At 40.9% G+C, this 21,572-nt stretch overlaps 1 protein-coding gene across 2 annotated transcripts in view; it reads right to left on the bottom strand.

The window, feature by feature from the left end:
- LOC137643997 (arylsulfatase B-like) overlaps window positions 1-21,572 on the bottom strand; it is a 636,333-nt gene that overhangs the window by 159,371 nt on the left and 455,390 nt on the right. For both annotated transcript variants that reach the window (XM_068376854.1, XM_068376853.1), the window contains exon 4: window positions 16,748-16,974. In XM_068376854.1, coding sequence (XP_068232955.1) covers window positions 16,748-16,974 — 227 coding nt within the window. The remainder of the gene's footprint in view (window positions 1-16,747; window positions 16,975-21,572) is intronic.

The following is a 21,572-nucleotide window of genomic DNA, read 5'->3' as shown; positions in this document are numbered from 1 at the left end:
AGGAACCACGTGATCACCTGCTACCACTGTCAAAGGTATGGACATCTTGAAAAAGATTGCAAGTCTAAGAATGATGGTAAAGTCTGCAAGAAATGTTCAGAAGAAACATTCCACCAAGGAGTGTAATTCGCAAAAGTCAAAGTGTATTAACTGAACAAAGTTAAACAAACCAAATGACCACATAGTAAATTCAAGAGATTACAAAGCTTTAGACTTGGAATTGCAAAGACTAGAAGAAAATACTGATCATGAATACTCAGGACGTCATAAAGTGTGGCTATGTAAATATACAATCTGTGGGTAATAAAACTATTCAAATTCGAGAATTGATAAACGGGAAACATGGTTAAATAACTTTGGCAACACTAAGATCACTGAAATGACAACGCCCTCACACATACCTTTCACATTTCAAAAGAGGTTAGGTCTGGTAGGGGTGTCAGGCTCTTCATTCATAAAAGTTACTCAAATCTAAAAATGTCAAAAAGAACTAGTGTACCAAGCTTTGAATATACAGAAATAAACTTCATGCAAAAAAAAAAAAAAAACTATCCATTGTAACATTTTACAAACCTCCGAGAACAAATGCCAGTATCTTCTTTGAAGAATTCAATGATCTCATAGAGATAATTATCATGGAGAAAAATGAATTAGTCATTTGTGGAGACTTAAATCTTCAGATGGATGGCGCATCAAATCTTCATACTTTAGCATTTGGTGAGTTATTGGAATCATATCAATCGGTGAATAATGTCGACTGCACAACTAATTTAACTGAATGAACAAGATAAAATGACAGTGGAGATCCTGTAGAGAGTAGGGATCCCTTACTATATAGAGCCGGAAAAACAGCTGTCAAAGTAAAATTAAATAAGTAAGTAGGTATAGCTATTGGAAGAGCGTTAGAGCAGTTTAATTAAAGTCTAGGAACAAAGGAAGGAGAAAAGGATATCTATAAGATTTCAAACTTGAAGAGAAGGCAAAGACAGGATTTGAGGCAACTGGTAGTCAACAGGTATACAGATGCAAATATATTGCATAGGAATGATGACATTAAGAGGAGATGGAGAGAATATTATGTAAACTATTGAATACAGAACTGGAAATAGAAAAAAGCACTAGGCCCATCAGAAAGTTTCAAATTGAAATGGTCAAGATACTAGCAAAAGAGGGGGAAGAATGAAAGACCTGTTTTAACGTTTTTATTGTTACAGTATTATAATGTGTATTTTAATTGTTCATATATCTCCTTATTTCCTGTCTTCATTGGGCTACTTTTCCTTGTTGGAGCCCTTGGACTTATAGCATCCTGCTTTTCCAACTAGGGTTGTAGCTTAGCTAATAATAATAATAATAATAAAAATAATAATAATAATAATAATAATAATAAAAGATAAAAACTTGAAAAAGCATTGACATCAGTTCTTAGGAAGGTAATACTTCCTATATTTTTTTGTCTCTCTCTTAACATATGAATCATATTTTGCAGCACCCAGGAATAAGCCAAGTACAGTATCTTTTACAAAATGGATTTTGACATAGGAAAAATCTATTTATGGGTGAGATAGCCATGTCGTTCTGATGGAAGTTCCTCAATGGCAGCTTTCTACTTGGGATATACCAGAGAATTTTACCTAATGAGGTAGCAAGGAGTTCTAACTTCTGGAGCGAATATCCCAAATACACCAGGGACATGTTTAAAACAAGCCACAGCTATCCTTCCCCAAACAGTTAACCTCAGCACGTTTCCTATCGAACCATACCATGAGCAGCCATTGCATGACATAAGGCCTCACACTGAGAATTGGAATGGAATGAAAAGTAACGGGAGGGTCATCAAGACAATGCGGCTATCTCACCCAAAAATAGATTTTTCCTATGTCAAAATCCATATTTTGGACTCAGGCCGTGTCGTCCTGATGGAAGTGTACCAGAGAATAATTATTTTTATTTGTGGCCAGGAGAGTTTTAACCATTTACACCTCATAGACATATCCATGCTTCCTTTAGCATTGGTAACTATGGTACCAAGCTATGAGCGCTAGCGATACATTTGTAAAAAGTAGGAGCAAAGGAAATCAATATCACAGTCCCACTCACTGTGAATAAAATCTTTGTCTCCACTAGATGAAAAGATTGAAATCTATAGAAAGAGGGTTAAAAATTGAGGTACACTGCTTTTACTTTGTACAGCAGTTCCAATGAAAAGAAATGCATAAGGAACAGTAGTCTTTTATTGTTTCCAAAGATTCATAAATGTAACAGTAATCAATACAACATTGTATACAGTAGATATATATAAAAAACCAAAGTTTTCAGACCCCAAAATTATGTAAAAGGTAAAGTCGTCCCCCTACCAATAGCTCCTCCTTGTTGTGAAGGACCTGCTTTTTTAACCGCCTTGCCTATACTTCCTTGGCCTGTAGACTGACCGCCCTTTCCAGACCTTCCCCTGCCACTGGCACTCCTCTTTTGAGCTCTGACAGAGTGAAATGTAGTGGTGGCTCTCTCACACACAAGGTTAAATGCTGGAGACTGTAATACATACAGCTGGGAAACCGTGTACACAGTCTGAGGAATGGCAGCAACTGAGGCTGTTATGACAAGAAAGGATTTCCTTTCTTTAAAGTGTCTTCTAGGCTTCTCCAGGAGTAAATTTCCTTTTAAAGGACATACGCCACTTGTCTATAGGGCTCTTATTTTCCTGAGCTGCTTTGTCCATGACTTTCTTAACCAATTTCTTGGGGAAGAGATCTTTCCCCCAGATGTTGGAGTCGATAAGTTTTCTGAGCTCAAGCCTGATCATCGCTGCGGCTAGGACGTGTTCTCAACATGTTCTTCTGGATAGGAAGAAAGCATGAAGATCTCAATGGAACATGGCCAGGTGAGTCTTTGCTATGATTGAGTAGAGATCAGATTTGGAATAGTTTACAATTAGCATCACTAGATAAGATTGAAAGGATAAAGAGGCAGATAGTCTCTCTTCATATAACTTCTAATTCTTCTCTTAGTAGGGATTCGGGAATTTTAGGCAGTTTCTGCTTAAACTGCTTTCCTCCAATGTCTTTATCTAGTTTTTCAACAGTAAAAGTATGTTGGACATATTCCCAACTGTCCAAATCAGGAGGAAGGGCTAGGCAGACAGGTTTGCACACCTCTAGCACTGACAATGGTCTACTCTCCACCACTGCTTTCTTTACAGTCTCTAAGTTTTTAGAGGCGAAGGGAAAGACAGTATCCTTGGGAGCTACAAAGGTGGCCTGCTTCCTGTCAAAAGCAAAAAGTTGGGTATTAGTGAATTCAGCCATCTTCAGCTCCTTAACCAAGAGAGACTGAGACTTGCTGTGGTCCAGGATGATCGTTTCCTTAAGGAACGTATCATCCCAAATGGACGCTTCCGATTAAAGCCTTTCGTAGCAGTAACGATAACTATCAATCGATGGGTAGAATTCCAAGTCAGACACTGGCTTAGTACCCAAACCCTCTCCGACGTGGAGGTACCCTTCACTTAAGGCCATATGCTCAGCATAATGCCAAGGGTTCTTAACTGTATATTCAGGTGGGCTCCAAGCTGAGGGAGCCTTAGAAGTAGGTGCCTTTTGTAAAACTTCTATTTTAGCCACTAGAGATGCTTGAGCACATTCATGTTTGTCGTTTAGGTTTTCCATGAAAGCTTTCATGGATGCCATAAATTCCATTTGACCTTTTAACAAAGGTTTATCCGGCGTAGGAACAGGGGTTGAAGTAGAAACTGGGGACTGAGCTGCAGATCTGGATGGGGGAACAAGCTGAAGGAATGCTGGAAACTGTACTCACCTCATGTATATCCAATGACTCCTCAGAAGCTTCCATGGTCAGCAGGATCCTCTCCCTCTCTGACGTCACAGAAGAAGTTGTCGACATGTTGTGGGCGTCTAGGCTCATTACTTGCAAAGCGTCCCAAACTTCATCATCCGCATGACCTACTGGTCCCGGGGGAAGTTAAACCATCGGTAACTGGTGACCAAAAACAGCGGTCACCTCGACCTTGGGAAAGAAGAGGGCCGGGTAAGTTCCATAGAAGGAAGATAAGGGGCACCTTGTTGAGAGCTCTTCTGGAAGCCTCTAACCCAGTGACGAATTGTCTTTCGACTCCGCACCTGCACATCCAGGAGACGTTGGTGGCGTGGAAGCCTGTGTGTAGTAAGTCCTTGCAAACCTGACAGTTAGTGGGTTCCCAGATTGCAAGAGACCCTTTGGAAAACATGACAGTATCCATGTTTCCGGCAGTGTTGTGGCCACACGGCAACTTGAATTGCCTAGTACAGGTGACCGTTGACCACTCCATTTCATCAGCACCCTGTAAAGAAGGAAAAATTTCACTGAGTACAAATCATTGAAAAATTTAATTTTTAAATTAAGCATATATAAGATTTTACAGAAAGATTATGCTTAAAAATAATCATAGCATAAATATTCCTACACACTATAATATGGTTAAGACTACAAAACAATGGAGACTCATGCCAACTAGCTCAGAAATCACCGGAGATTTAAAAAAAACTATCAATGACAGTGTTGTAGGAATATGGAAGAAAGGGTCACATCAAAGAAACACCAGTACCTCCAAAGTCGGTCTATCAGAAAATCTAAGATGGCAAATTTACTTATGATAGTGCCTAAGCCAGTAACAACTGCCCCCAATTCGGCAGTAGCTGGGTTTAAGGCAGTAGCTTTTTCTAGCAATCATGATATAAACTGACCTTTCAACGCCCCACGTATTTCGACACAACGCGGAAGAGGCATTTTCAAGTTGACAAGATGAGAGGAGACAATCCCATGGGGAAAGATCAACAACCAGGGAAGAGGTACAGGAATGAAAGGCAGTGAAGAAGGAAACCTGCTAAGACCTGGTTACTATCATTAACTCATGAAAGAGGGGGTTTTAGCCTGTAAGATAATGAGACCCATACAGGATGGCCAAGATGCCAAGAATTGGAAATTTAAAGGATATCCTGACAACCAGGAGGGATACAATTGACCAATTCAGAGGAAAATGTTCCTCAGATATGGAAGAGGAGAAGAAGCAGATGATCAATCTAAGGCTGCTGCTAACGTGTGCGGACAGAGTGTCGAAAGACAGAGTGCCGAAGGAAAGAGCGTCGAAGGACAAAGTGTCGAATGGACAAAATGTCGAACAGACAAAGTGTCGAACAGACAAAATGTCGAACAGACAATGTGTCGAACAGACAATGTGTCGAACAAACAATGTGTCGAAATTATAAAAATGATAAATGATAAAATATAAATGATAAAAAGAGAGAGAATACAGTATCCATTTAACTAACGACCTAATTAACCTTTAACTATATAATAATGTTTACATTGGTATATCCTTACATATAACTATATAACAATGATAAAATATAAATGATAAAAAGAGAAAGAATACAGTATCCATTTAACTAACGACCTAATTAACCTTTGACTATATAATAATGTTTACATTGGTATATCCTTACATACAACTATATAACAATGTTTACAATGATATATCCTTGCATATAAAAATTCTTACATTGTTATATTCTTACATCCATATTCTAGAGAGAGACAGAGAGAATATATATACGGTATTCAGTCTGTGAGAGATTTTTCACCAGTTAACTTCCTTCGAGATTCAAGTTTCAATTTAAATTTCCATTCTACCTAACCTATAATAATGGAAATAATCAAGACTCAAATGGGTGGAAAAAAACTGCTACACGAAGGTTATGCATACGTGATAGATAAAGTGGTTAATGAAAGAATATATTGGAAATGTGAAAAACGAAACTATTGTAACAGCAGAGCAATAACTCAAGGTGAAACAATTTCCAAAACTACTGAGCATTCACACCAGCAAGACAGTTCTCAGATTGATGCTATAAAAGTTATAGATAAGATAAAAATTCATTCCAAACATTCCGAAGAAATTCCATCTTCTATAATAAATCAGTGCACAAACGATGTTCCAGTCTCCATAGTTGGAAAGCTTCCAAGAAAGGAATCTCTAGCTCGAACAATTAGGAGAGTTTGAAATTCAACTTTTAGCGGTGAAAACTTAACTGTAACAACGAGGGGAGAGCCATTCTTATTAGTTGATGAAAATGGTGTAAAAATATATTCAACAACCCAGAATCTCAACACTTTGAGCTCCAATAGAAGATGGTTCTGTGACGGAACTTTCAAGTCAGCCCCTAATGGAAATCAACTATATACCATTCATGGTCTTATTGATCAAAACATGACTTTACCCTTAATGTACTGCATTACCGAAAACAAAGACGAGACTACTTATTCCATTATTTTTGAGTTTTTGTCTGCTAAGCAACTAAATCCTATTTCCATTACTGCTGATTTTGAACGCTCGGCCATCAACCAAATGAGAAATATTTTCCCGGAGTCCACAATTCATGGATACTTCTTTCACTTCGGGCAGTGTTTGTGGAGAAAAATCCAAGCCCTAGGATTGCAGACATGGTATAACGAGCGTAATGATGCTTTTATTATAAAGCAAATTCAGGCCCTCGCATTTGTTCCCCCCTGTGATGTTTGTTTCTCTGTTCAATAAGTTAATTGAGTCTTTTGATGATGAAACCGATGAAACATTAGGAGAATTTTTACAATATTTTGAAGCTACATGGCTTGGAATCGTCCAGAGGGGAAGAAGAAGAAAGCCATTGTATGAAATTGCTTGTGGTCAGTTCACGAGAGTGTTCCAAAATATTTGCCTAGGACCAATAACTCCGTTGAAGGGTGGCATAATGCTTTTCATAGAAGAGTGAAGATTTGCCACCCAACAGAGGACAAACTTTTACGAAAACTTCGTATGGAGCAGGTCAGCACTGAAATGATTCTAGGACAAATTCAACAAGGCCGTGATGTAAAAAGAAAATACAAGAAATATGCTCTCCTTAACCTAAGACTAAAAAGTATTTTTGATACATATGACGTCAATGATGGGTTACAATATCTTGAAGCCATCGCTCACAATCTTTAAATAAATATTGCTACAAGTTTTTTTAATACATTAATACATTTGTATTTTCATATTTTATGTCTCCTCATAAATAAAGTTTTATTGCTTATATTGATGTATGATGTATATTTATGATCCTATATCCATTTCATTTTTTTCAAAAGCGCTGAATGACCTTGTAATCCCAGTGCTTGGCGTAAGCCTAAATTGAATAATCAACTCAAAAAACATTTATAACTCCTTGTAACCCTCTATCTTCTGGATGACCTTGAAGTCCCATTGCTTGATGTAAGCCTAAAATCAATAATCAAATCCAATCTATCCATCTCTCTTTTTAACTTTTGTCCATTCTACACTTTGCCCAATCGACACTTTGTCCATTCTACACTTTGTCCATTCGACACTTTGTCCTTCGACCCTCTGTCCTTTGACACTCTGCCTTTCGACACTCTGTCCTAATACTGCCGCTAAAGTGGCAGAGGGAATGTCCCATAGCCAACACACATCCAATGCTAAAAAAACTCAAGCTGACAAGACAGGAAGTAGGGACAGAAGGTGACACTTCTGACAAGACAGACTAACCAGGCAAAGGAATCAAGACTTCGCAGCAAGGGGTACATAGCTTAGGATGAGTGGCTGAAGTCACAGAACAAGCAACTGCTAAGGTGGCAGAGGAGAACCCCAATGGGTACCAACTCTTCGCCTGGATAGGGTTAGGCCATAGAAAAAACTGTGCAAGCAAGCCTAGCCCACCTAGCGGATGAGGGAAAACTGTATTGCTAGGGGAAGATAATTAAACAAGAGGAACTGTAGTTCCCAGTACAGTCAGGTTATGGCTTAACCATGGAAGAGGAAGAGGCAGAGAAACCACCCAAGAGTGGTCTCTAAGATGGCAGAGAGATATAATAGGGGAAAGAAAAAATCTTACCCAACTAGGACCAGGTTAGATAGCCCACAAGCTATCCTGTCCAAAAGTGGCAACGAAGAGTACTTAAGTTACCATGGGACTAGACAGGGATGGGAAAAAAGTTCCACAGCAAGCAAAAGGGTGGGGGAAAAAGGGTGGTGATGGGAGACTCAGAAATTGGTAAGGTGGCAGGACAGGAAGGCCTAACTGCCACATTAGACCACATTAGTACAAGAATAGTGTTTTAAGGGGTCTGCAGTGATAGGGCACATAGGATAATTCCTCACAACCAAAAACTAAGAAGGAAGCGTAAGAATGGATAAAGTGACACAAAGGGATCTACCTACCAGCAGTAGAACTGGGGGTAATGGGTTCCAATGGGTAAACAAGCAGTCGACACAGAGAACAAGTTCCCAAGACCTGTGCCACCTTGCCAAACACATAGGCTAAGTGAAAAGTGAAGACAGTCACCCTAGGACAACTATAAAACACTATCCAACTCCCAGAAGGACCTTCAGGACCGCAGCTCCCCGCTACGACGAATCAATAGCATGGGAGGATGGGAAGTCTCACGAAACCAGTAAAGTTAGGTGAAAGATGGGGATGGTGCACAAGTGTAAATTCGCCAGTCATGGCCGCCAGAAAGGGTAGAGCTAGCCTGAGTCAAGACTGATAAAATATGCATATGTAACACTAATAAAAAGGGGGGATACCCCACAATCATATCACACTTCACATTCCTACAATAATATGACTAAAGAACTAAACCTTTCTGAACGATTTAGATACATGATGTGCCAGCGCCGACCGCATGTCGGCCACAGGCAATAAAAAGCAATCACATCAAGTAAAAAACGGGGTGGGGATACAAAATTCTCCAACACACAAGAAAAAGATACTCAACTTGGTCGATGAGGAAGAAGCTAAAGCATCCATGATCGCTAAATCTATCAAAAAGTTACAAAACATGCAGAAAAAAACTCCAAGCAACCGTCAAGATGGCATCTGAAAAGTTTGACATTAAATGTCATAGTTGTAGCACACTGGGATCGGGAGTTGTAACGGCTCTCGTGCCCACGTATCCAATCCTATCCCATACCTTTTAAGACGAGGTTAACTCTATTCAGGGAAGGATAGCTGTGCCTTGTTTTAAACACGTCAATGGTGTATACACGATATCTCTTGGGATATTCGCTCCAGAGGTTAGAACTTTGTGATACCTCTTCAGGTAAAATTCTCTGGTATATCACTCGCAGAAATGTCCCAAGTAGAAGGCTGCCAATGAAGAACTTCCATCACGACAACATGGCTTGAGCCCCAAAATTTATATAAGGTGGTGACACACACAATAGGTTTGATTACATAATTCGCAAGATTATGTGCAATTAGGGATTAAGTTCCCAATTAAATCTCAAAAATAGTATTCAGGATCCTTCAGGCATATGAAAATAATTTTGGGCATTGAGAATCCTGGCCTCCCATCTACACACACAGGATTAGTAGAAATTTGGTGTTACAGATAATGTTTTGCACCACAAATTGTTTTTTTTTTTCACATTAATCATATGAAGGACTGCCATCAAATGAAGGACTGCCTTCAATCCCCTTGCATCTCGCTTACTCACATACAACTCACGCTAAAAGTGAGGTTAGTGATTGAGACTAATCTCTTTTTGACAAAGAAAAGACTGGTGAGCTTAAAAGCATTTAAAATACTAATACTTGAAGAAATATATAAGATTAAACTGTAAAAAAATAGTTTTTACTTGAATATTTCCATTCTTTATTAGTAACATAATTTAATAGTTATTTTTACAATTTTAATTTCTTCACTTCCCTTTGAAATTTATTAAGCATTAAGTGTCCTATTTATAGAAATTTGGGGCTGATTCTAATTTTAATAATCATTTTCTTGGTCGACCTGTGACGCCCGGTGAAAAGGGTCCTTCTTTACACTTTTCTGATATAAACCTTCCAAATATACCAGAGAAAGATAAAAGCATGGAATGCAGAGGTTACTACCCTCGCGCGAGCACCTTGTGGGTGTCGTGTATAAAGCAGGGGCGTGTGAAAGCCATTATTCACAGGCTGTCTTCCATTTAGATAATTCCTTCATCAAAGGGAAGGGCCATAACAGAGGCCCTAGATACCACACTTGAACCACGCCACCGACGCCTAACACGAGCGCCCTCTAGGACATCCTTCTGTTTTGGACTTGCTCGCTTGGTCGTATATTTTTGTGCTCTTGGTGTTTTTCCTGTTTCTAGATTTAATTCATCATGACTGAAGCTACTACTTCACCTTTACCAATGTTAAGTACCATAGTTTGTTTTGACAGCTTTTTACAGTACAAGGCAGTTGTTCTCTTTCCAGTAGTGTGGTTTTTAATTATAGATTGGCTTGGCCTTCCTCGGCGTCGGCAGCCATTGTTGTTTTGATTTGCCTCGCTGGAATTTCACGTTAATCTTGCCCATTTGGTACTCTGTCATCTAGGTTCTTGGTTAAGTCACTTACGATTTTTGAACCATTATTATTATCATTATTATTATTATTGTTTTACTATGGTATTTTTTGCTAGCAAGTCCAATTTGGACGAACGAAGAATAGCGTCCTTGGCTTTATTATAGTTTAGTACCCGCCTCGGGAAAGCGTTCGTAAATAGACTATATCTTTATATCTATTTGTTACGCAGTTGTTATTCTTCGTTCCTAGTCTTGATTGACATTACAATTTTATTGTTATACTTAAATCATATTATAGTGTGCTTTTGGTTCTTTTTAGTGTAACCACGAGAGCGTGAGCATGGAGTTCTCGTTTTCAGTTGCTACAGTCACGAGTTACCCTTTCTCTCATTTTCTTTCTTAACCTCGAGTAGGAGAGGTGAATTTCACGTTTTCCGTTTTATACGATCACGGGTTATCCCTCCCCCCCTCTATGGGTTTAGGATATTTACGTTTTATTTTATTATGTGATTACTGTTAATATGGCTAGCGTTATTAATAGGTCCCGTTCGTGTGTGAGTCATTATTTTGGGCCAGCTTTATGCCGCCACCCGTTCCCCTCGTAGTTCCGTCCTCTCCCCGCTCCGCCTTTGGAGTAGGATCGGAACGTTCATCCTCTCCGCCTTGAGTTCTACTTTGCCATAAGGGATACTCATTGGAGTTGGAACCTAGTCAGATATTATTTGGAGTGAAACGGTGACCCCTTGCCCTCGGACTCTGGCTTTGGCCATATGCACACAAACTTTTTCATTATTAATCACAATTTAATTATTCCGGACCTTATCACCGGACCTCCGGCTTCACCGGAGATCACCCAGACGATCAGCATTGAGGTTAACATTAACTTTCCACTGCTGCTAATAGTTACATATTACTTGGTTACAGACCTATCACTGCATCCTCGGCTCGTCCGTGGTTCCGCAGCGTACATTAGTTTATTCTTATTTTGTATTAATATGGAACTCTAGCTCTCAATTATGGAACCATTCTATGCACACATATTTAATGTTATCTAGACTCTTTTGGTTGATCTGAATCACTGATCAGAGTCTCAAGGAACATCCAGACTTGTCTCCTTTCTTTTACAGAAGGTCCGCTGCGCTGCCAAGGGCTGCCCCGCTGCCTTTAATGATCCCGTGGGCTATGACCTATGCCAGTCCCATGCGCATTGCGCCATATCCTTCACTCGGGAGCCGGGACAAGCCTCATACATGGTGTGGTTCCTGGAGTCGTGCACGCTCTGCTACGAGCTGTCCTCCCTACTCCTGAACGATGACATAAGTTGGTTCTAGTTTGTTCCTTTTTATCCTTTGGTGATGATTTAATTTGTTCCTTATATATGTATACATCGCTTATTGCGGAGAACGATCTTCTCCTTCATCATTAATTCCCTCACCTCTTTCAGGCTGATGATGACTCTCTCCTGGCTGCAAGAGCTGCTCTCCGTCCTTGGGTGTCAGGCTTTGGAAGGAATGCTCCGTCTGGCGCACCCTATCTCCTCGACGGAGACATGGCCTCTCGTCTGTTCCCGGGCTCTACCACTGCAGCAGTTCCGCCGGAGACAGCGGCCCCGTTAATTGAGGCAGTTAGAGCAACCATCCCAACGGAAGAGGAAGCTTTATTGGCGGGGGACATGTCCTCTCTAGATTTGGACGTCGAACCCATGGACGAGCAGGTAGGTGGTGCTGAGTTGGTGGATTCCCTTTTATCTCTCACTCCTTCCTCTACCTCTTCCTTCCTCGGCTTTGATAAGCCTACGGCTTCTCCTCGGGATCCCTCCGTCCCTGTACGACCCAAGGTGAAGCCACTACGTACCTTTAAGCCTTCAGCTTTGCCATTATCTGCGTGAACGGTCCCCGGACCCTCAAATGATCCTGATGTTCCTATTACTTTACATAAAACCGTGACTGCTAAAAAGTCGAAGTCTGCTAAGTCCAAGGCTTCGTCAGCGGGTAGTGTTCAGGAACCCTCCTTCCCGTCGACCTGATCAGGGATATTGTTAAGGAGCAGATACAACAACATTCTAGGGCAAGCCAAGGGGCTATGACGGAGCTCAAAGATATGGTGGCGAATCTGATCCGTTCAGGAACTCGGATGCCTCCTCCTTCAGCCCCAGATGCGTCAAAGTTACCCCCCTTCGATAAAAACAACCCATGGAGGTTTGCCTTGCATGCTCCATATATAGATGGTACCATAACTCTACCCACTCGTCATCACCGTCTCGCTCTGCTTCGATGTCTCAGCAACCGAATCCCCCTCAACAGGTGGTCTACCTCACTGCTTCCCCAGGTACACAACCCAACCCTGTTTGGATGCACTCTCCTACATACAACCCTAGCTACAAATCCTCAGGTTCCTTTCGTGGACACCAGAGAGGAAGCTACAGGGGTAGAGGACAGTTCCGCCAACAAGGCGGACCTAGGACAAGGGGTGCTTGGGGAGGGAAGGGACCTAGATTCACTCCCTCGCAATAATGTGGTCCCGGTAGGGGGGAGACTTTACCACTTTCGAGTCCATTGGACCTTCAGTCCGTGGGCTCACAACATAATCTCCAAAGGTTTGGGTTGGAAATGGTCACAGGGTTCTCCACCTCCACTAGTGACCTTCTTCCAGAAACCCACTCCCATCCTGAAAGAGTACACCACAGAGTTACTCAAGAAGAAAGCAATCAAACGGGTTCGATCACTGAAGTTCTAAGGCCGCCTGTTTACAGTTCCGAGGAAAGACTCGTCGGCATTGAGAGTGGTCCTAGACTTGTAAAAACTAAACTCTTACATTCTCTGCGACAAGTTCCGAACGTTGACTATCTCTCAGGTACGGACCTTACTTCCCTGTGGGGCCGTCACCACCTCTATCGATCTTACCGACGCCTATTATCATGTGCCAATAGCTCGAAACTTCTCTCCTTATCTAGGCTTCCGCCTAGGCAGGAAAGCCTTTGCGTTCAAAGTCATGCCCTTCGGTCTCAGCATTGCCCCCAGGATATTCACGAAACTGGGAGAGACAGTGCTAGAACAACTCAGGAACCAAGGGATACAGATCATAGCTTATCTGGACAATTGGCTCATTTGGGTTCGGTCGACCCAGGAATGCAACAGAACTACGACGAAAGTATTTCGATTTCTCGCCAACCTGGGATTTCAGGTCAATCACCAAAAGTCCCGCCTGCAACCATCATGCCACTTCGAATGGTCAGGCATTCAGTGGGACCTTTCAAAGCACAAGCTATCCCTTCCTCCCAAAAAGGTAAGGGAAATAGCTTTCAAGATCAGGAATTTTCTCAAACACAAACAGGTGATCAGAAGAGAGCTACAGTACCTTTAAGAGACAAGATCTCGAAGATCCCTTCTGTCTTGAAAATGAGACTACGCCCATGGTCCGAACCGAGGAACCTCTCCAAATCAGTTCCTCTACAATTCCCACCTCCACAAGTGACAGTTCATACAGACGCATCTCTGAGTGGATGGGGGGGGGGTTACTCCGAACATCAGATGTTTCAGGGCTCTTGGTCACCCGCCATGAAACAGTTCCATATCAATGTTCTCGAAGCCATGGCAGTGTTCTTGACCCTGAAGAGACTCTCCCCTCCGAGGTCGACCCACATCAGAGTAGTTTCAGACAGCACAGCCGTAGTACACTGCGTCAACAGAGGAGAATCCAAGTCACCCAACCTGAATCAGGTCCTGGTCACTATCTTCGCCTTGGCAACAGAAAAGAACTGGTTCCTGTCGGCAACTCACCTAGCAGGAGTCCAGAATGTGATAGCGGACTCACTATCCAGGACCAAACCACTGGAATCAGAATGGTCTCTAGACATAAATTCATTCCGGTGGATACTCAGGCTGGTTCCGGGCCTCCAGGTAGATCTATTCGCAACTCAGCTGAATCAAAAACTTCTTTGTTATGTGACCCCAAACCTGGACCCTCATGCTTATGCCATGGATGCATTAACCCTGGATTGGAACCATTGGAAGAAGATTTACCTATTCCCTCCAGTGAATCTTCTAATGAAAGTTTTACACAAACTACGCTCCTTCCGAGGGGCAGTGGCTTTAGTAGCACCTCACTGGCCAAAGAGCAGTTGGTTTCCTCTCCTCCTCGAGTTGAAACTCCGTCCCTTCCGGATCCCATTCCCCAAACTGACCCAAGTAGTCCAAACTCAGACTATGTCAGATTCCTCAAGGATAGCTAAAACCCTAACTTTGTGGACTTCATGAAGTTTGCAGCTCATAGAGACGCAAACATTGACCCGGAAAACGTCCTCTTCATAGAATCAGACAAAAGGGACTCGACAATTCGTCAATATGATTCGGCCATTAAGAAACTAGCAGATTTCCTAAAGAATTCAGACCATACTCGTATGACTCCGAATTTAGCCATCTCTTTCTTTAGGCTCCTATTTGACAAAGGCCTAGCAGCTAGCACTATAACCACCATCAAGTCAGCTTTGAAGAAAATCTTCCTTGTTGGGTTTAACATTAACCTAGCTGATTCCTATTTCTCATCTATTCCAAAAGCGTGTGCTAGGCTTCGACCTTCGGTTCAGCCACAAAAGGTCTCTTGGTCTCTGAACGATGTCCTCAAACTTGCGTCAGACACGGACAATGAATCCTGCTCCTATATCACTCTTCTTAGGAAGACTTTATTTCTAACAGCTTTGGCCTCAGGTGCTAGAATCTCAGAACTAGCAGCTCTCTCACGAAACTCAGAAAACATAGATTTCCTCCCTTCAGGTGAAGTGCTTCTTTCTCCAGACAGAGCTTTTCTAGCTAAAAATGAGGACCCACAAAATAGGTGGTCCCCTTGGAAGATTATTCCTCTTCCCCAGGATACTTCTGTGTCCAGTCACTACTCTCAGGGCCTTTTTAGCTAGAACTGCCACCCGCTCGTTTGGTCCCTTGTTTATCAGGGAACAAGGAGGTACTATTTCCATTAGAGGTATCAGACAACAAATCCTCTACTTCATTAAACATGCTAATCCAGAATCATTTCCCCATGCTCATGCTATCCGGTCAGTAGCTACCTCCAACAATTACTTCCAGAACATGGATTTTGATGACCTTAAAAAATATACGGGTTGGAAATCTCCCATGGTTTTCAAACACCACTATCTAAAGAACTTACAGGCCCTTAAATACCCAACGGTTGCAGCTGGGAGTCTTATCTCTCCCCATTAATCTCTTGTTCTTCCTTTCTTCCATCTCTTCTCTTCTCCCTCCCACCTGCCACTCACACCACGTCGCCACTCTCCTGGGTGGTTCGTTAGCCCTAAGATTATTACCATGTTTAATTCCTATGGTTTAACTGTTATTGTATTTACCGTTACTTTAATGTTTGGATATGCTTAGACATGTAAGATTTGATGCTTTTGCATTTGGACACTCGGATGATTCCTTGTCTTCATATTTATTTAGCCTTACTTTCACTATGTCCTTTGGCTAGTTTGTAATTTTATGTTTACTTTCATTATTATATTATATTATTTTGTTACATGGTGTTTGTATTCTCCTCATTATGTTATTACTTTATTGGGCTTGGAAGGCATTCTCTGGTACATTTTCACCGGGCGTCACAGGTCGACCCAGAAAAGGGATTTTGACGAAGGAAAAATCTATTTCTGGGGAGAGACCTGTGACGCCCGGTGAAACCCTTCCCTGTTATTTTGTACGTTCCCACCCTTTCCTTTCCAAGCCATGTGTTCTTGCAGAAGGATGTCCTAGAGGGCGCTCGTGTTAGGCGTCGGTGGCGTGGTTCAAGTGTGGTATCTAGGGCCTTCCCTTTGATGAAGGAATTATCTAAATGGAAGACATCCTGTGAATAGTGGCTTTCACACGCCCCTGCTTTATACACGACACCCACAAGGTGCTCGCACGAGGGTGGTAACCTCTGCATTCCATGCTTTTATCTTTCTCTGGTATATTTGGAAGGTTTATATCAGAAAAGTGTAAAGAAGGACCCTTTTCACCGGGCGTCACAGGTCTCTCCCCAGAAATAGATTTTTCCTTCGTCAAAATCCCTTCTATACTTTAATCAGAATGAATATAACTTTTTCTCTATATAACATACAGTTTAGGATATGAAATCTTGATGCTTAATCCTAAGAATTAGAAAAAAAAATGTGAAAATCTGATAATAAACAACAAAACAGGATAGCATTACCTAAAGCCAATGCACTAAAAGTTGTCACAAATAAAATATTTGAATGATCTTCAGGTGTTAAGAAGTTATGTGACAGTAAAATAAGCCATAAAAGTAATGAAAAAATGTCTAATAAAGTTTGATATTTTACATACCATAAAATTATAAACCAACAAAGTACAAAATATGAAAGATACATACATTTTCAAATGCTGTGTGATCATAGTAATCAATACGGCCACTCCAATAGCCAAGGTGGCTTTTAAAACCTCTGAAAGTGGGTGTGTATTCTTTATTGAAGAATCCTAGATGCCATTTACCAACATGATGTGCGCTGTAGCCAAAAGCAGTTAAATAATCAGGAAGAAGGATTTCTGATGGGGAAAGGCCATATGGCTGAGGACCACCTATGGTATAGCACTGCAAACCTTGAAAAAAGGGGGTGTAAAAAATGTTTTGAGCAAAATGCAAAATACCCCATGTTTCAGGCAATAAACTACCACCAAGCAAAGACAAAAACTATTCTAAAAATACCTTTAAGATGCATTATTAATACAGGTACCATAGAGGCAGGAGCTTTTAGACTTCAAAACATGAACAATAAATTTCTTCTCTTCATCCCTTATAACCTCTCATCTTGGAAAAACAGAGCGTGTGTACTGTATGCCAATCCCATTCCTAAAGTTATCAATATACCCATGACTCACTTTTAAACAATTCACTACTATCGTTCCATTAGTTTTTTTTAAAAAATGCCAACTTACATCTATTTTGCTTTTTTACAAATGAGAGACTTTGAAACTCTATCAATTGCTAACTGTTTTAGATTTATCCAAATCAATGACTTTACTTTATTTCCGATGTCTTATTGTTTTTTACATCTTCTTTCCCCAAAGAAATGTTACCTCTTCTGATGATCTTTTTCTTTTCACTAACCAAGAAATTGTTGTTATAGGCATAAAGTAAGCTACCTCTAGATCAGTTGTAAATGTCACTCATATTTTTCTACGATCCCTTTTTTTATGCTCTTTCTTTGTTCTAACCATATACTTTCTTACATAGTTTTTTCACTATCCTTCTTATGACCTATGATGAAAAAGATTACTGAATTTCACAGCATATTTTTGCAATCTACACTGGGTGATATCTACTACAAGATATAATTTACCAATGTGCATTGGGTGAGACTTACAGTACAGCAAGACAAACTTTAGCAATGTACATTGGGTGAGAAATAAAGTAAGATTAAGATACACAGCCCTGTTTTCAGCTTGAATATGCTATATACAGGTAAGTGTGACTCATTTTGGGTCTTACAAGTTCTAGTAGGCACAGCAAATACCAGATAAGTGATGAATATCAAGATGAGTTTTTCTTATCAAAGAAAGACGAATAGTGAATTCAGCAAGTTCAAAGAGGATGAATACTGAATTATAACTGCATTGTGTTTGTTAGCCAAAAATATTAAGAAAAACGTAATTTCAAAAGATCTATCTTTAACCTACCTCCCCCTCTCTCTCTCTCTCTCTCTCTCTCTCTCTCTCTCTCTCTCTCTCTCTCTCTCTCTCTCTCTCTCTCTCTCTCAAATCCAAGATAAAACAAGCAAACATTTCAGTTTTAAACTTGTACTTGTATATGCATTAATTACATTCTCTTATCTTCTGCTTTGTAGGACCCTTAATCAATGAATCTAATGGATCCCAATTTTCTTCTTTGTTAAAGGATATGGCAGAGAGCAAAACTCCACCATGAACAAAACTATTATGAACTCTAAAAAACATGCACCAAGAGTTTCGTTGCTCTGTCCTGCTACCTTCAACAACAGCTGAAAATTGAAAGAACCCAAAAGCCTGTAGAAAGAATACCTTTCTTCTACTCTGTCCAAGCATTTTTTCCTCAAGGAAAAGAGGAAAGTTAACCCTTAGGCTCCGTCCACACAACTGAACATTGTATCTTATCGAACAAAGTTCGGTAAAATGGAAATCTATTTTTGGGTGAGATAGCCATGTCGTCCTGATGGAAGATTCCTTTAAGTAGCTTCCTAGGGTATATTTGACTACAGTGATATTCCCAGAGAATTTAACTTAAGGTCTCCAGAATTCTAACTCCTGGCGCGAATATCCTTAAAGTTTCCTTTTAGGATATCGCATAATATCAGGGGACGTATTCTTGACATGCCACATAGCAATCTGCACCCCACATAGCGTTTACGCTTCGAGGGGGAAAAGTGGCAAAATAAAAGAGGAGCGGTTATAAAGTTCCACTTCCTCCGTTACTGTTTGAGTACTCAGATGGCGCTATAATCGTCCGCTATTCTTTATTCCTTGTTAAGCCGTTATTTATAGATACAGTATATCGGGAGGGATCCTGCCAAGGCCTTTCATAGAAATGAGGGTGGGTCCATCAGGACAACATGGCTATCTCACCCAAAAATAGATTTTTGAGCGACCGTTTTTTGGACTCGGGCTATGTCGTCGTGATGGAAGTTTACCAGAGCATTAATGTATCCGTGGATTTCCCAGTTGTGCCTTAAACTTCAAGATAATATTTCCTTGGTCATCTAAACCTAAGAGACCAATGACATTGCCGTTATATGTCATTTTTTCTAATCATATACTATGTTAGTGCTTCTTGGCCCCTACAGGAAAGAGTCGAACTAGACTCGGGAAAAAGTCTCGAAGTTGCATATTTCATGTGATGAACCTAGCATTCAGAGACATACAGGTCTCCCTGTATGCCTTTAGCCAAAGTTTGTATTTATAATATGAACACAGGTTCATGTCAGTCACCATATCATCTGAGGTATAGTAATCCAGTCGTATACCTCAACAGACAAGTTTGCATCTTGTATTGAAACAAGTTACTTCTAGCTAGAAAGGTTTATATACATATAGGAACAAAGTTACTACCTTTGCTCGATATAATTATGCAGAATAATAAGGAATGAAAGGAATGCTCACACATAACTTTATTAAAATGTTTAGGGCGAAATATGACACACAAAACAATTAATCATTTATTGTCAAACAATAAATAAAAAATTCAGCATACATTTATAATACATAAAAATGAAACAGAATTTATTAACATAGACACAATAAAATCAGAAATACTTGTTTTACCTGAAAACAAAATCTTTGCCCCTCACATGAAAATTTTAAAAATTTTCTAGTGTCTTTCTGAGAAGTCTGTCTATTTACACTTGTGTAAAAAACACAGGGCACCTAGTGATCAGTCTATGTTTCATTACCTTTGTACACTGGAACAGTCCGTAATGTCATCATGATGACATTTCACTTACCATGTTGCACTATAAAGTGCCATCATGTACACCCTTAGAATTACAGTCCCACATAATTCACTGTTCCTCGCAACAATAAGCAACAGGTTTTAGTACACTACCTGCCGCTACCATGAAACGTTTTAATTCTTGCACTTGCTTCGTGTAGTCTTTGAAAAACACTCTGGATGACTTCCATCCAGTAAACGAGCGAAGGCTCTCGAAATCCACGAGCTGGAAAAAGTTTAATGAAGGAGGTGCTGCAGGCCTGAGCCTGGCCCAGGCCTTAGGGATTTTGTTAAAAATCTCATTAGACAAGTCTACTTGGAAAGCATAAAGCAAAGGCCTAATCAAGGCAGATTTACATGTAGTTATCATGTTGGCAGCTAAACCTTTTTCATGAAGGTGAATAAAGAAAGACAAGCAGAAATCCATTAAGGTTTCCTTTGGATTTCTTGCCTTGACAAAGGCCACCCACTTCTTCCAAGATGACTCGTATTGCCTTTTGGTAGATTTTGACTTATATTCCTCTAAGAAGTCTATACTTTCTTTCGAGATCCGAAACCTTTTCTTTACTGAAGGTCTTGGGTTTTCTGTAATGAAGAGAAGACAGTCAACTTCTGTATTTGTTGAGATAGAACTGGGTCCAGCAGGGGAATCAGCTTCGGCTGTAATTCCAAAATTAAAGGGAACCAGTTGCTCTGGGGCCACTTGGGAGCCACTAGGGCTGCTGTTCCTTGGAAAGATCTCAACTTGTTGAGGACCTTCATCAGCAGGTGGGATGGAAGGAACAGGTAAACCCTGGTTCACTTGTTCCAGTCGAGGGACACGTCCACTACTTCCGCTAGAGGGTCCTCGTACGGGGCCACGTATCGAGGAAGTTTTTTGTTGTCGCTCGTTGTGAAAAGGTCGATCTGCAGTTCCGGGACTTGATGTAAGATGAAGGAGGATGATCTTGCATTTAGGGACTATTCTGACTCTAACGGAGTTATTCTGGATAGAGCATCCGCTGTTACATTGCGGAACCCTAGAAGGTGAACTGCTGATAAGTGCCATCTCTTCTTTTCCGCTAAGCGGAAGATGGCCAACATCACTTGGTTGAGTTGAGGCGATCTCAAGCCTTGGCGATTCAGACATCTCATTACTACCTCGCTGTCCAAATTCAGTCTTATGTGGACTGAAGGGTGAGGGGATAATTTCTTCAGTGTGAGGAAGACTGCCATGGCCTCCAAAATGTTGATGTGGAAGGTCTTGAATAGCGAGGACCAAGTTCCTTGAACTCTGCGTTGATGAGTGACCTCCCCATCCTTCCAACGATGCATCCGTGTGGATGACGACTAAGGGTGGAGGTGGTTGCATAGGTGTTGATCTCTTGAAGTTTCTGGCCTCCGACCATGGCTTGAGAAGTGATCGTAGTCGAATCGGTATTGGTCTTTTTAGATCTCTTCGACCGTTTGATGCGTATCTTCTCCAGACTCTTGACGCATCTTTTAGCTGTGCACTTGGCACTGGGTCTGACACTGATGCAAACTGAAGGGAGCCCAGCACTCTCTCATGTTGGCGTCTTGAAATCCTGTCGGATTTTAGAAGTCTCTTGACAGATCCCGCTATCTCTCTCCTCTTCTTTAATGGAAAGGAGAGACGATGTGACTGTAAATCCCAATGTATGCCTAGCCATTGGATTTTCTGAGCTGGAGATTGTCGAGACTTTTTGGTGTTGATCTTGAATCTTAGATGTTGCAGGAC

This window comes from Palaemon carinicauda, chromosome 7 (assembly GCF_036898095.1).
Source record: "Palaemon carinicauda isolate YSFRI2023 chromosome 7, ASM3689809v2, whole genome shotgun sequence".
In the NCBI taxonomy this organism is placed as follows: Eukaryota; Metazoa; Arthropoda; class Malacostraca; order Decapoda; family Palaemonidae; genus Palaemon; species Palaemon carinicauda.
Note: the sequence above shows the minus strand (reverse complement) of the source record. Positions and strands in the feature narration are given on the sequence as shown.